This window comes from Berghia stephanieae, chromosome 3 (genome assembly GCF_034508935.2).
Source record: "Berghia stephanieae isolate SIO BIC M18660-M18661 chromosome 3, UCSD_Bste_1.3, whole genome shotgun sequence".
Taxonomy (NCBI): domain Eukaryota; kingdom Metazoa; phylum Mollusca; class Gastropoda; order Nudibranchia; family Aeolidiidae; genus Berghia; species Berghia stephanieae.
Window position 1 is genome coordinate 79,063,123 of NC_088362.1, and position 15,901 is coordinate 79,079,023.

General features: G+C 36.3%; 1 protein-coding gene across 1 annotated transcript; it reads left to right on the top strand.

Annotated features, from left to right (window-relative positions):
* Positions 1 to 4: 4 nt before the first annotated feature.
* Positions 5 to 15,171, top strand: LOC144968540 (uncharacterized). Its single transcript, XM_078907004.1, has 9 exons — positions 5 to 285; positions 987 to 1,124; positions 2,157 to 2,246; positions 2,676 to 2,767; positions 4,035 to 4,099; positions 5,106 to 5,220; positions 10,317 to 10,378; positions 11,333 to 11,457; positions 13,629 to 15,171. The coding sequence occupies exons 1-9, from the start codon at positions 112 to 114 to the stop codon at positions 13,938 to 13,940; spliced, it is 1,173 nt and encodes a 390-aa protein (XP_078763130.1). The 5' UTR covers positions 5 to 111; the 3' UTR covers positions 13,941 to 15,171.
* The last annotated feature ends 730 nt before the right edge of the window (positions 15,172 to 15,901 follow it).

A 15,901-nucleotide genomic window follows, 5' to 3' on the forward strand; every position in this document is an offset into this window, starting at 1 on the left:
TAATGTACTATAAATTTCTCCTCAACTTTGTTGAAGAGTCTTTGGTAAACCGAATTTGTGAAATGTCAATAAAACTAAAACTTAGAAAGTTATAAAAATATAACTTTAAGCATGTGTTTTGGTATTGGAATCAGCTGCATATTAGCGTTTATCGAAGTGTTACCTTTTGTGTGCCTTGTAACAGTTCCTCTTCTAGGATCGTTCTTTGGAACTGACATCATTTATCGTTTATCACTTTTGCTCATTTTTCACTCTCTCATTGTTGAACTCATCCCCAATGTTTTGGTAAGTTTATTATCTCAATGAACATTTTCTTAGAAATAATACTTAATACAAAATACTTAAATGGTGTGGCAACAGGGACAACAACTACAGCAACAGTTTCAATATATTTTTACAATTCACCAACAGGCCACATTGTCATTGATGAATTATCATATCATGAATCATCATATGAATCACTTCCATTTCATATTGTTGCCTATTTTTCTTTTTTACTCATAATTTTCATCTCTGGGATCCGTTGAGTTTGGATTTATACACAAGTAAAATGGTTCCAGTTTGTAATGATATTTATAGATCCCCAATCGACACATTCATTTGAGTGCAATAAGTAACGGACGATATCCATTGACTATTGACAAGATATCCATGACTGAAGCTAAAGTTTATATTATAACAGTACGACAGTGACTAAAACTTTCAAACAAATATGTACAACCAGGAACCATAGTTTTCCCTTTTTTTTCATGTCTGCCTCACTACACAATTATGTTGCCTTGGAAACAAATTATTCCAGGTATAGAATTGAGTGTAACAAGAAATGGCAGATGATATTATTATTATATACCTGAACTTCCACCCCTTTGTTAAATGTTATTGTCTCTTTGATGACTGAGACTGATATAACACCACCAACATTTCATTCTTATCAAGTTATTCCATTGGTTTGATTTTTGATATTTTTATCTCATTTTATAATTTAGTACAAGATCATCCCTTTGCTCAATTTGGTCCTTTTCGGATTCATGACATGCCTTCCATTCTCGCTTACACCTTGGCCTGTGGTTTGGCTTTATGACAAGATTGTATGGTTCACTGATCCATTTCTCATGATTGCAGAGGTGAGAATAACTCTAAAAAGTGGTCCACATAATTATTTTTTTAAATTTAGAGACGAATTTTTATTCACACAGTGAACAAGCAAATTATTTTTCGGTATTGTGGAGCTCTGTTGTAAAGTGAAATGGCAGAAAAAATGAAAGAGAATTTCTAACCTCTTTTAAGATAAGTAGTTATTCCTTCGAGATTGATACACCACTAATATACATTTCACTTATTTTTTTGAGTTTTGTTTTTTTTTTTACTTATAGATGGAGTTCAGTAGAAATGAGCACAAGAACAGTGACTTATCAATGGCTGATTTGTAGGAAAAATAGAGAGATTTTGAACATGAATAATTATATTGTAAAGTAGCTTGGTCATTTTAAATGGAAAAGGAGCTAAAGAAATGCCAATAACAACAAAAAAGAGAATTTATTTATGTATTTGACAAGGTCAAAATACCTAATATGAAAGAAACTGTTACTGTTATTAGATTATTATGACTATCATCATCATCATCATCATCAACATCATCATCACCATCACGATCATCACCATCATCACTGATTTCTTGCATTTTCATTCATCCATGGTTGCTGGGATTGAAGTGCGGAATTTATCTTCAGTGTTAAAGATAATGAAATATAAATGTACCCTTTACTTATCAATGGGTGTCAGTATCATACTCTAAGTGGATTACAATTTCTTTAATTGACAACGTACACATGCAGTGTTTTTATTGCTTGTACACAATAATTTTGTAACACAGAGTGACCAATTTTTATATCCATATTCAATTTAAAAAACAATATATAGTGAATTATTGGACATCACAGATGCCTTTATAGGTAAACCATGCTAGCCACAATACTGTATGGTAAATGGGGTTCCCAATAGCTCAATTGACAGGGCAAGTAACATAATGTTTTACTTATAGATTAAAGGATGTTGTGCAATTTTCAGCGGCATTCAATGTTTCTTTTCAGTTATTCATGGTATGCATCATCATTTATTTAGTGAGTTAAATACATCTATTATTGTTTACTTTACAGATGGTGCTCATTCAAAATGTTGTGATGCGATATAGTCAGTCAGCAGCCGATGAAATCTGGTCCAAGGATGCTGATGAATTCAAGTATAAAGTGAGCTCTTACCTGTTTAATGTTTATATCAGTACATCAATGCTTGAGATTAATACTTATATGAATTTGCATTGTAGTAATTTAAATACCAAAGCTGTTATTAAAGTTATATAAGAATTTAATAGTTACTGCTCAATAACAATAACATAATGTGTTGTTGCATTGTTATGTTTGAGGAGTCGTAATGTACCTGCTTTCTAAATTGTATTGATTTTGATCTCCAATAAGAACAATTTTTTCACCATCAATTTTTTCCGTAGTAGCAAATGGTCTCAATTAGTCTGGTGAAACAAAAGGCAAGATGGAGATGAACTGGTTACTGTTCATTTTCAGACTTTTAGACTTCAGACTCATTTTTAATTAAATATGTTTTTTTCAAATTTATATAGATTTTAATTGTCTTTGATTGATAAATTTCCATCTTGACAGATCGTCATACTGATATTTTCATCAATGTGTTATGCTGTATCAGCTTCCTTGGCTGTAGAAATTTACAATTCTGCACCTGCAAGTCAAGTTTTGTAAGTAGTATTAACAATTAACGTCTTTTTCCCTATAAATCTTATTCTTCACATTAATAATGATTAGAGTATAAACTCTATTTTATGTCGCCTATTTGATTTTAGGCTTTACATTTTATGAAATAGCAAAACTACGACATGTTACTAGTTACTAAATTAGAATAGAAGGTATTTAGTCAATACTGAACCGAATAGCTGTGACATATCACTATTGAATGATTCTCCTCTATAAAGAAATATCTAGGTATAAATATTTTGTCATTGACGACTTCGACTGCTGGTCTCTTTATCAAATGAAATTCAATACTAGCACTTAACAACAGCCCCTTTTTCTTTCTATGTAGTCACAAAGTGTTAGGCTCTCAATGTTCCCTTGTCGCCACACAGGGCCATTAAAGCCCATTCACCTGTTTCTGATGGTTTTCACAATCTGGATGGGTTTCCCTGTTCTAAGCAAAACTTCGTTTGTTATTCTATCTGACCATTTGATGTTTGGCAGATGGAAGATTATTTCAGTGTACAGTCTGAAAGGTCTGGTGATAAAACATGTCCTTGCCTCACTCCTTTTTCAATATAAAGAAAATCTGAGGTCTCATTGTCCATTCTTACACATGGTGTTTGTTTCCAGTGCAATTTTTTAACAAGTTGGAGGTTAAAATGCTCTATTCCAATGGATGTGAATACTTCAAAAAATTCTTTATGTTTAACGGAGTAGAAGGCTTTTGTATAGTCCACGAAGCAGAGGTACATTCTTTGTAGTTTCTAAATAGACCCTATTTATATTTTTTTATTGTTTTTATTGTGAAGATGGCATTCACAGTACCTTTGTCTTTAATGAAGCCGAATCGTTCCCTACCGATCTCTTGTGAATCATTATTTTCATTATGATGAGTAGGAGGATCTTTGTGATCTGGCTTATTATACTGATCATGCTGTGTTGGTCGCACTCAATTGCAACCACTTTTTCCGGGAGTGTGATAAAGACAGACTTTCTCAGCTCATTTGGTGCGATGCCTTTGTGGTAGATCATATTGAAAACTTTTGTCAGTATGTATATACAACTATTATCATTTATTATATACCATACCCCCCTTGCTGAAAGGGCTTATTATATTATAATAGCATTTTTTTTTTTTGGTCAAGTTAGTACATTCCGTACTAAAATCCATAATTGTTCTTCTTTGCAACTTTTTTCTTTTGGTGGTAAATCTGTTATCAATCTGCATCTTGCATTGTCATTTGTTGTGTTCCTTTCCCCTTTACATAGATGTCTGTTTGTCACCGTAGTGCTTCTCATTGCTGTGCACAACATGATGTGGATGGCTCATGAAGGTAAGAAGTTTTTCTTGACTTTGGGTATAACCGTTATAGAAAAGCTATCAATGCCTGCTTTTCAAGGGCCATTTTAATAAGACATTAAATCTGATTGGAAAAGTAGAAAATTGTCAACAAAGAGTGTGCAGTTATGAATTATGAAGACTTATTTCATAAGGAGACATGATGGCTGAGTGGTGTAAACTCTCACTAACACCTCACATGGCCTGGCCACAACAAAGATTCGCCATTGTAAACTCTCACTAGCATTATGATTATGACACCTCGCATGGTCTGGTGAACGACAAAGATTCACCGTGTAGTAACATGTTGCCTAATTAGCCTTTGTAACAACATTATGGCACTATTGCATGTTCCCAAAAATAATGATGTGTGAAGTGCATTTCCATTGCCAATGATTTATACTGTTTGTAGAAGAAGACCGTGCAGTTATCCAAAACTTGCATGCAGTTATGGAGACAAATTATGTAGAAAAAAAATTCTGCCACCCCGGATATCGTGCAGTAATGCAGTGCATGCAGAAAAGCTATATGACTAATGTGTTGACTTTGAAAGTTGCAATAGTGCAAGTCCTAAAAGACTAGGTTTACCAGCTTTTTTGGTTTTGCATTGTCAAAAACTGGATCCAATTGCTGCTCATGTGACTATTTTAGTCAGTTGTGTCATAAAATCAAATGAGAGAGTACTTTGTTATGCCTAAGAAATGGGGCAGCATGGCTTATTGATAGTCTTTGCTTTATATCCAAAAGGTATCAAGTTTGACTACAGGTCATGCTTTGTGGTGTTGCCCAAGTCACCTCACCCTAGCTCACCATGCAGCACAGTGATATTCCAGCCTGCCCTTTGAATAGACCCTAAGGACACATTTTCTCATGGGGATGAAGTTTTATCTTTCAGCCTTTCATTTTAAATATGAATTAAAAAGGATGTCACCATTTTTGTTATTCATTACACTTTGGATTTGTTCTTATTGCTTGTTGAGGCTCCCTTTTCTTCTCTCCAGGTATTATCAGTGATTGTGCATTTTGCAGTCTATGTAGCGTGACCATCATTTATGCTATGTTTGTTGAAACTAGACAGATGAACTCTCCCATTGATCAACCATCTCTTTGGAAATCGTAAGTCACAATCTTTTATAGTTTGTACCAATTTGTCATGCAACTGGGAGGCAGGATTGGATTATTTTGATCAGTACTGATCCGCAACCCATTCCAGCTCGTGTCAGGGTCCACGTAGGGGCATTCTTCCCCGCCCGCCTCCTGGGCAACGGTTGGAGTATTCCGAAAGGAACTTTCTAACCGGCTGATGACACGAGTTTCTATGTGTCTGAGGTGACGGATGAAGGGAGGAATCAACCGCCGTGGCCAGATTGCCCCAGTTCACGCAATAAGCTGTGCTAGCCCCATGACGCTGGTGGGGTGAAGGGAAACTGTCACTCTACAAAGATACCCTCCTGGACTCCCAGCCTAGACACCATTAATGGGTGGACAGAGCTCATAGCCTTGGAAAGCAGTCTGTCTAGGAGAAGGAAACTCCAACTTCAAACCACCACTGCCTTGTGGATCTGGGAAGATGAAAGGCTATGGAATCACATCCAGAGAATAAAGAACCGCTGAAGTCGGAGTCGCAGAGCCGAAAGGCGCAAATAGTCTGGAGAGGGAAACCAACCCAAAAATTAATGTGACACGCATCCTCCTCACCATGATGGACAACAAAACTGTCGGACGATATGGCGCGAAGTCTGGGGATTCCCGCCGGACGGACCTAGCGTCGAGCCCTGATAAACAGGGTTCACCCAAGCGATCTGGTGGTACCTTGCCCTCCTACTGTGGAACCAGGGTAGGAGATGCAAGGTTACGGACTACTGGAACTATCAAATTGCTACAATGGAATGCAGAAGGGATACAACATAAAAAGACTGCCCTCTCCAAGTTTCTTCAGGATGAGAAGATAGATATTGCCTGCATACAGGAGACACACCTCACAGAAAACATTAGGTGTTCAATAAGGGGATATCAACATTTTAGGAAAGACAGAAAAGAACGGAACAAAGGTGGAGTAATCATCTTCGTCAGAAATGACATAGCGACAAATGAAATAACGACAGATGAATCTGTTGAAATATTGGCTGTAAAAATTACCAAAAACAAATTGCAATACACAATATATAACTGTTACAGCCCACCATCAGAGAATCTGCCAATTGAAAACATAAGAAGTGAAGAAGAACAGTTCATTGTTGTGGGAGACTTCAATAGCCACTCCCCAAGCTGGGGATACAATGACTTAGACAGAAAAGGTGAAACCCTTGAAAATTGGCTTACAGACAGTAAGCTTCAAATTGTCAGAAATGAAGATGACCCAGATACATACTTCTCAAGAGCATGGAAGACAACATCAACCCCAGACCTAACTCTCATATCTGAAGATCTCACCGAAAAGTCAGTAAACAGATAAAGGAACAACTAGCAGGAAGTGATCATCGTCCCATTCTGGTTGAAATAACTGAAGAATATGCAAAAGACAGAAAGGCACCACCTCCGAGATGGAATTATAAAAAAGCAGACTGGACTCTGTTTTCAAAGTTGACTGATAGTTATACAAAAGAGATAAACTGTAAAACAAGGAATGTAGAAAAATCAGCCAAAGCTTTCACAAAATCAATCATGAAAGCTGCAAAAGAATCAATCCCCAGAGGATCAAGAAAGGACTACTGTCCAGGATGGACTGAAAAATTAGGAAGTCTCAACAGCCAAGTCACTGAACACAGAAAAAAAGCAGAGAGAGAGCCAAATGATGAGAATATGGAAATTTACAAAGAGGCTGAAAAAACTCTCAGGAAAGAAACAATAAAAGCAAAACAGGAAGCATGGCATGAAAAAACCAGACAACTTGACTACGACAGAGACGGAAGAAAGTTATGGAACCTAACCAAAGCTCTAAGTGGACAAGAAAACAGATATGCTGCACCATCAGTAGAAGATGATCAGGGGAGGATTCTCAACAAAAAACAAGCAGCAAACTGTTTTATGAAGCAGTACTCAAGTGTTGGGAGTATACAGATTAGAAAAGAACGAAAACGAGAAGTCCATAAAGAATTGAGAAAACACAAGGATACACCCAAAGAATCCACAGATGATGTCATGTTCAGTTCGATTAAAAAAGAAGAAGTAGAAATTGCCTTGAAATCTCTAAAAACGAACAAATCACCAGGTCCAGATGATGTTACTAATGACATGTTGAAACACCTAGGAACCCTCACAAAGAGGAAAATGAAACAACTGTTCAATGCAAGTTGGAAACAGGGTAAACTTCCACTCAAATGGAAACAGGCAACCATGATACCAATTAAGAAGGATGGCAAGCCAAAAAATAAACCCGAAAGCTACCGACCAATAAGTTTGACAAGCTGCTTGGATAAACTGATGGAGAGAATTGTTAATCGCCGTCTCCAATGGTATTTAGAAAGCAATAAGTTGATATCAGATGAACAGGCTGGTTTCAGACAATTTCGCTGCACAGAGGACCAGATAACATACATCTCGCAGCTGATCGAAAATGGTTACCAAGAAAAAAAACACACAGTCACAGTTTGGGTGGATATGGAAAAGGCATTTGACAAAGTCTGGACAAAAGGACTACTTCTCAAACTTAAGAAAGCCAACGTTTCACACAACATGTTTGCATGGATTAAAGATTACCTCACAAATCGAAAAGCAAGAGTCCAATCTCAAAACTCTAAAAGCAAGCTAACGAACATGACAAATGGAGTACCACAAGGCGGGGTTCTCTCACCAACCCTCTTTGTCGTTTTTATCAATGACATCTGCGAAACCAAATGCAGAGGAGTAAAAGCAGCCATGTATGCAGATGACCTTGCACTGATATGCACTGAAAGAAATATTGGTACTGCAAAGGCCAGGATACAGATGACTCTTGATGCTTTGAGCAAATGGACAAAAGACTGGGGTATGAGAGTAAATGCTGATAAAACCACATACACAACATTCAGCTTATCAACCAAAAAGCAATCTATGCGATTAACTTTAGATGGAAAGATTCTGAGAGAAGACCTTATGCCTAAGTATCTAGGAGTGAAATTTGACCCTCGACTCACTTGGAAACAACAAATAGATGAAAGTCAACAGAAAGGGTACAAGAGAATGCAGCTTCTCCGAAAACTTGCTGGAACGCAATGGGGAGCAAACTCAAACGTCCTGAAGAAGACATATCTTGGATATGTAAGACCTGCAATAGACTCTGCCATATCGGCATGGGGAACGTGCTCACAGGCTCAATTTCAAAAGGTTGAAAAAGTCCAAAACCAATGCCTACGCGTGATCACTGGAGCAATGAAAACAACACCAATTCACAAGATGGAAACCCACACAGGAATAAAACCTCTCAAAGAACAACGAAATTTAAAAATAGTGACACAATTCTCAAAGATAAAATTCATGGAATCCCAACCACTGCATCCAAGTACAATGGAAAAGAAAGAGAATCGACTCAAAAGGGAAAACTTCATCGCCTTGGGACAAAAACTAGAGAGCGAATATAAAGTGACACCAAAGGAAGATATTGCCCAAATCAATGTCCCAAATCTCAAACCACCACCGTGGAAAAAGAAACAAAAATCCATAACCATCAACAAGAAAAACATTCGAAGCAATAATGACAATGCTCAAACCCTAAAGATGATCGATAAAAAATACCCAATGACCAACTGGATAAGAGTTTATACAGATGGCTCAGTTTCCGGCCCCCTCATGAATGGAGGTGCTGGTGCACTCATACACTGGACAGATAAAACAGAAACAAAAATATCTGTATCAGTGGGTTCAATGTGCACAAGTACTAAAACTGAAGAAAAAGCCATCCTCAATGCAACAAAAGAACTATCCAGAGATCACAGAATATACGGGAAAAATGTGGTTTACTTGACAGACTCTGATGATGCTCTCCGGTCTATTGAAAATTACCAGGACTCTGAAGCCGCACACACTGTGGAGGCCCTTGAGGGCTTATCTGATAAAACAGGAAAAATTGTGCTGCATTGGATTCCAAGTCATGAAGGTATATATGGAAATGAAATTGCCGATCAACTGGCCAAAGAAGGAGCCCAGAAGGAACAACCGAAGTCGTCAATCACTTACCATCAGCAAAAGAAAATAATAAAGCTAAAAATAGACAAAGAAAGGAATGACACACACCTAGAACACAACAAGCAGGATCCAATCCATGCCATTCAGCGAAGTAGCCAAGTCACTCTATTCCGCCTCCGAACAGGACACAATAGACTAAGAGGACATATGTTTACAAAGCTAGGTATTGGAACAACCCCTTATTGCCCATGTGGAACCGACCATGAAACCACTTTACATGTGCTTATGGATTGCCCATTATACAACGTGCAACGTTCGAACCACTGGGTCACCCCTACAACACTCAACACAAAGCTCTATGGTGAGGCTGAGGACCTAAAGCGGACCACAGACTTCATAGCAGATATCGGACTGCAGCCATAGATGTCCATCAGAGGAACGAAGAAGAAGAAGAAGAAGAATGTCATGCAACTCCTTTTACAAATTTACCAATCTATTTTTGGATAAGCATTGTGTTATGTTTTTATTCATTCATAGTTTTTTTTAAAAATTAGATTGTATTACTCTCTACTTAGCTAGGTTGATGTGCTATATATAGTTCATTTCCTTCTTTATATAGCAGGCCTGTTGTGTTATAGTCTCATAATAAAATCACCTGTTAATTAGCTGGGCTGATGTGCTGTTGCTTTTTCATAATAAAAGTCGGCTCGTTTTTGCTCATAACACCATCACTATCTGTTGGGTTCCAATCAACTTTCTCATGGTGCCTTGTAAATGTCAGACTCGGGTGGGAATCCTACCTGGCTACAGGCTGTGACGGATATTTTAAGTGGGTTAGTATGAAAAAGATGCCTAACAGGCAACTGGTACTGTATGAAATGGAAATACGATTCCATTTGGCCTACATATTTGGATTGGTAGATCGATGTAAATGGCTGTATTAATGTTCAGATTTATTTTTATTTTAATTACCCACGACTAAGTGATATTCAATTGCTCAAATTTCACATTCATTATATTGGTCATGTTATGATAAATGTCTGGCAAATTTTTCTAACAAAAAAATTGCAATTGTTTATCAGATTTTTATATCACTCTTTTCATCTCAGACCTGACAGCCAAAACTCTAGTTTCTTACAGTCTCTCAACTTTATCTTGCATTTGACAACAGGTAACTATTCTTGATGAAAATAATCGTTACATTAATTTGTGTTTGTTTTTAAGGATTTTTGTTCATAACAACCAAAATGAAGGGATTGTTGTTTCATTCAGGTTTGCTTTTTTTTTTTCAGTCCATTTTTAATATCCAGTTTGAATTAAAACAGATCTCTATTTATAGTTAATATAATATATTTTATGTATGTGAGGCTGATACAAAAGGTCATTGTTGTAAATTATGCCAAAAAATTACCCCAATACTAAATTACTGTAAAAAAAAAAAAGGAAAAAAATTATTCGTCATTTTCACTGGTTTGAATAATGAAAAATAAGCCAAATACTGGCGGTTAAACCCCAATAAAAAACAGTAGAATCTGCATAATGTCAGCACTCTTAAAGTCAACACCTTGTTGCCACCAAATTTGCTGTTCTTTATCTAAGTGTGTTCCACTGATAATGGGTTAAGTCAATCTTGCTTAAAGTCAACCAATATTTCTGGTCCGGCAGTGTTGGCTTTATCAAGATTCCACTGGAGTAGAAATAGTTTTTAAAAGGTTAAAAAAAAAAAGTGTGGGCCAAGTTTTTCATCACTTTAAAAAGCTATAACTACTATTATTTCAATGCTAGATTGGTTTTTGGTTTATATTTCTTTGTTTTTTTTTAACCTAGAGATACTGATGAAATCAATTTTTGTCTTAAGTTGTTTGAAATGACTTTGCATTGGGGTATTTTCTTTTTTGGTCGTGAATGTTACGAAAAGACCTTTTGGCACAGCATCATATATGTATATATTTTTTTTATTTTTATAAATGTATGATTTTAAAAATGTGTTTAATAAATACCTCAAAACAAGAACTTTTGAATTACAAGAGTTTGGAGATTTATTATTTGGTATTAAAAGCCTTTAGCTGAAACTGATGCCCTGTTCTAATTCTCATTCATTGTTTTGATTCTAATTCATTTTCAGGAAATGCCCAAAGTTCTATTGAGTTCCTGAAGCGTTTCTTCAGTCCATTTTTCCTGGGTCTGTTTGCAATTCGCTTGTACAGTATCCTATTTATTGTAAAACAGATCTCAAAAAACTTTTTCCAGGTAATTATTTGTAAATGCCCTGTCAAAGATTTTAAATGAATGTAGCTCATCATTTTTTAAAGTTGAGTTATATCATTATTACAGACTATCAGTAAAGTACTATATTATTTTCAATGTTGTTATTAATGGAGCATTTATATAGTGCAATATCCACTAAATGTGCTCAAGGCACTTTACAACAGGTCCCTAGCCAACAGCAACACTTAACATACAGGACGAGACATGATGCCTGTTAGGTGATATTACAATTTTTTTTTGACAGATACAATGTCAGATACTCATTTTGCACCTGGGTAAGGTGAGATAATGTAAGTCAAGAACCATTTCCAAGGACTCAACTAAATGTCAGGCAAAGAGCGGGACTCAAACCCAGGATCTTCTGATCTGAAGGCAAGTGTCATACCACAACACCACATAGCCGTACAGTGCAACCCAATTATAACAACATTGTAGGGGGACCAACAATATGATGCTGTTATAATCAAATGTTATATCAGAAATATATATAAAATAAATTTAAAAGATAAATTAAAATTAGCTTTTTTATAGCGCAATATCCACTAAATGTGCTCAAAGCGCTTTACATAGGGTCCCTGGCCAACAGCAACACTTAACATTTAGGACAGGACATAGTGCCTGTTAGGCTATGTTACAATTTTTTTCGGACAGAGACAACGCTGTAAACGGCCAGGTACTCATTTTACACCTGAGTACGGTGAGATAATGTGAGTAAAGAGTCTTTTCCAAGGACTCAACTATGCACAGAGTGAGGCTTGAACCCAGGACCTTCCGATCCAAAAGCGAGTGTCATACCACTAGACCACATAGCCGCACAATAAATAAAAATTGAAGGTAAAATACAAGGCAATGTGTGGCAACAAGAAGCAGTCAATTGTGAGTTGCTGGTTGCCCTTAAAAGGGCCGTTTTAGTTTTAGAGGAATTTTGAGTTTGACATCCATGCAAACTCAGTTCTGTTCTCTTGGGTGGAGTAGCCATCATTGATTTCATTAATTTGTCTAGGTTGAGGTTGTGAATGAATTGATAATATAGAGATGATAACCTCATCAATGATAATTGCAGTGTCCTAACCCAATAAGCATTGATTTCGGTGCAAGCTTTTCCATCGGATGACTACATTTTTAATTAAAATTTTCAAATCTGTCTCGTGAGATTTATTGAATTTTATGCCGTTATATTAGATATATTATTTTTTGCTTTAAAATATATGGGGGGAAAATGGGTCTTTTGACACAATGTCATCATGGGTTGGATTGTGCTGTTTTGTTTGTTGTTTTTTTTTTCCCCAGGGTATGCACAGTTTGACTTAGTCACTTGATTTATATTTTAAAAAGAAGAAGAAAAATAAATATAAACATGTCTATTGCATTCAAAGTCCTTTGCATCTTACTTCTGTGACATGGAACTGTCTATGTGACAATGGATATACACAAGCTCAGATCCAACAAAAAAAATTTAAATCCTCATATTTTTTTTCACCTGTTTGACACTACTAAAGGCGCATCGCATACAACGAAGTTCATAACCCCACACCTTGGCTGCAACAAAGTAACCCAAACCGCGAAGAGCAAGCTGAGTGGAGACAAGACTGGCATTAAGCTAGTCAAGACAATTAGGGGTTAAGGGTTCACCACAAGTGTTGTGGGGCTAGCATTGCAATATGACAAGGGATGTAATCCATTTATTTTTACCAACTTTAAGTACTTACAAGGTTATATACATTGTATATAGCAGAAGTGACACCTCAGATATAATGAACTTTGTCATCCAGTCCTGCCGACTTCCTTGTAACCAAGGTGCACTGTATTAGATAACAACTCAATGACCATAGAACAAATGAAAAAAAAAATTATTTTCCAGTCCTTGAGATACATTTCAAACTTTCAAATGTCCAAAAATGGCGTAACTTTCTTACAATAATAGAGTTTTTTGATTTGGACAAAATAAAGCACACTACCCACCTATGCAAGGTAAAAGGTATACCTCTCTTCTCCCCTAACTCAGTAATAACCAGCCAATGGAAATAGAAATAAGCAATGTGTCCTTAATATAATGCTTTGAAATTTTCAAAAGAAATCAATCCTTAAACGATTTTCATTTCAATTTTAGCACACCACAAAACATATTCATCCATTATTTTTCTTCACTTCAGGGCGATGAAGACTTTAACAAGACATTACTTTTTAATGATGAGGATGAGGAAGAGTTTTCTCCCTGGAAGTCCCCGGTGCTACTAAAAGTGTCAATCATCTTTATGTTGACTCAAATGACAGCAAATTTTCTGCAAGAATGGACTGGTGTTCACTCAGGATATGTGTCAACGCTGTCCTCATATGTTGACAAAGTCTGGCCCTCTGAAATTTTAATCAGTCGTCTTTTGCAAGTTTTAGCTGTCAATACATTCTATATTTGGAGATTGTATCGTGCTGACGATTGGACATGGAATCCATGGTTAACCCCGTAGCACAATGTTAACAATTTTAGGTTGTAAATAATATTCAATTACAGTTTGTTTTTGCTTTTTGTTTTGTTTTTTTTGCGAAACAATTATGATCTGAATTGGAGGCTGTGACGAGGAGTCAACGTCGTGTTGTTTTTAATGAAAAGACAAAGAAGTTGTTTAAGGCATTTGTAGGGGATTTTTTTTTCTCTTTCAAAATCTATTCTATAGAAAAAATACCATCTTAGATGAATAGATCATGGTGAAAAAGGAGGGAGAGAAAAAAATGTCATAGAGACCATGTTATTCAAAATATCAGTTGGAAGCAGTCTTGCCAACTTTTCAGATACAAATTTCGGGAAAATCCTTGGGATTTAAATGGTTAATTTGATTATGATAGTGATGTTGGTGATGATTATAAGAAAAATGATGATTGTTTGCCTGGAATTGTAAAAATAATTATTTAAAAGTTGGGAAAATAAATGAAAATTAGGGAAATTGGGCTTGTGAAACAAATATCAGGAATTTCCCAATAAGATCAGCAGAGTTGGCAGGTCTCTAGAAGTTAAGTTCAAAAGACTGGCTCTCAGAAAGACTAATTTGATAGAAAATTTTGTTTAATAAGAAAGAGAGGCATTGGGGTGAATTAAGCATTTAAAGAATGTGGGAAACTTTGAGAAAACCAATGTATTGAAATACATGATAAAGTGTTCTTATATAGCGCTAAATGCGCTTTACAATATACTTATCAAACCATAAACACACTCATACCAAACCACTTCATCCATTCTATATTTACTCAGGAATCCTCTTATTGTTAGCTCAGTTGAAAGAGCACTTGATTAATGAGCAAAGGGTTCAGCACACGTCTCTGATTCAGTTAAGATTTGTTATTCATTAAACCAGAGAAAACGTGTTGACTATTTTACCACTTCCTCTTTACATGCACTATGCAACAGCCATTTGTAATAGTAATCGCCTCATTATAAAAAAAAATGAATGTAATTGTTTTTAATTTTCTAAAATTTGTTATGTTGATGATCATCGATGTAAGAAGAAGTAAGTTTACTTTAGCTTTACTTACTTTTACTTTTAGAATAATCAATTTTACTTAGTGGATAGATTGAATGAGTGGAGATGAGGATGTAGTTCATTGCGTAGTGAATGAAAGATTATAACACCCCTTTAGTAGACTCTTATAACATAACAGAACATATGGTATAGGGCGAAATAGGATAAATCCTTTGAATTCCCTTAATACGAGGGCTCTTTCAGAAATAACCGAAAAATGCCCATTGCTCAGCAACCAGTGGAGATTTTTTAATTCTGTAAACGACATGATATTCCTTATTTCCTTACGGATATTCCCAGAAATTATGAAGTGCATCATTTTGCACAATGAATTTCTAGACGATTTTAAAGATGGCGGCCCACCTTGAAACTTGGTCAAAGGAGGAAATCAGAGCTGTCATACGTTTTTTGAACGCCAAATGTCTGAATCCTACCGAAATTCATAAAGAACTTCAGAGTGTATATGGTGAGCATGTTATAAGCCGTACACGTCTATCACTGGTGTAATTTGTTTGAAGCCGGCCATTCCGACTTGACAGACAGGTTAGGGAGAGGGCGTTCGATAACTGCGACGTCAGAAGACAATGTGAAGCGAGTTGATGAGCTTATTCGTCAAGACAGGAGGTTGAAACTTCATGAAATCGCAAGCAGTCTTGAAATTTCGGAAACTTCTGCCCATAGAATTGTATTTGATGAACTTGGCTACAGAAAAGTCAGCGCAAGATGGGTTCCTAAGCAATTGACAGACAATCATAAAGAACAAAGATTGGACATCTGCAGGGAACTTTTGAGAAGAAGCAAGAGCTCACGCAGGGTTCACGGGCATACTGCCAACGCCGGCGGAGACTTTCTAGGGTACGATGTGACTTTTCTTGACAGCATAGTCACCGGTGATGAGATTTGGTTGCACCATT

What these genes read in the sequence shown, in the direction of transcription:
- LOC144968540 (XM_078907004.1), top strand. Translation starts at nt 112, where the DNA reads ATGTGTTTTGGTATTGGAATCAGCTGCATATTAGCGTTTATCGAAGTG. An exon ending in AACTCATCCCCAATGTTTTG is followed by an intron (nt 286 to 986) that starts GTAAGTTTATTA and finishes TTTATAATTTAG; the next exon opens with TACAAGATCATCCCTTTGCT. An exon ending in CAACCATCTCTTTGGAAATC is followed by an intron (nt 5,221 to 10,316) that starts GTAAGTCACAAT and finishes TTTTCATCTCAG; the next exon opens with ACCTGACAGCCAAAACTCTA.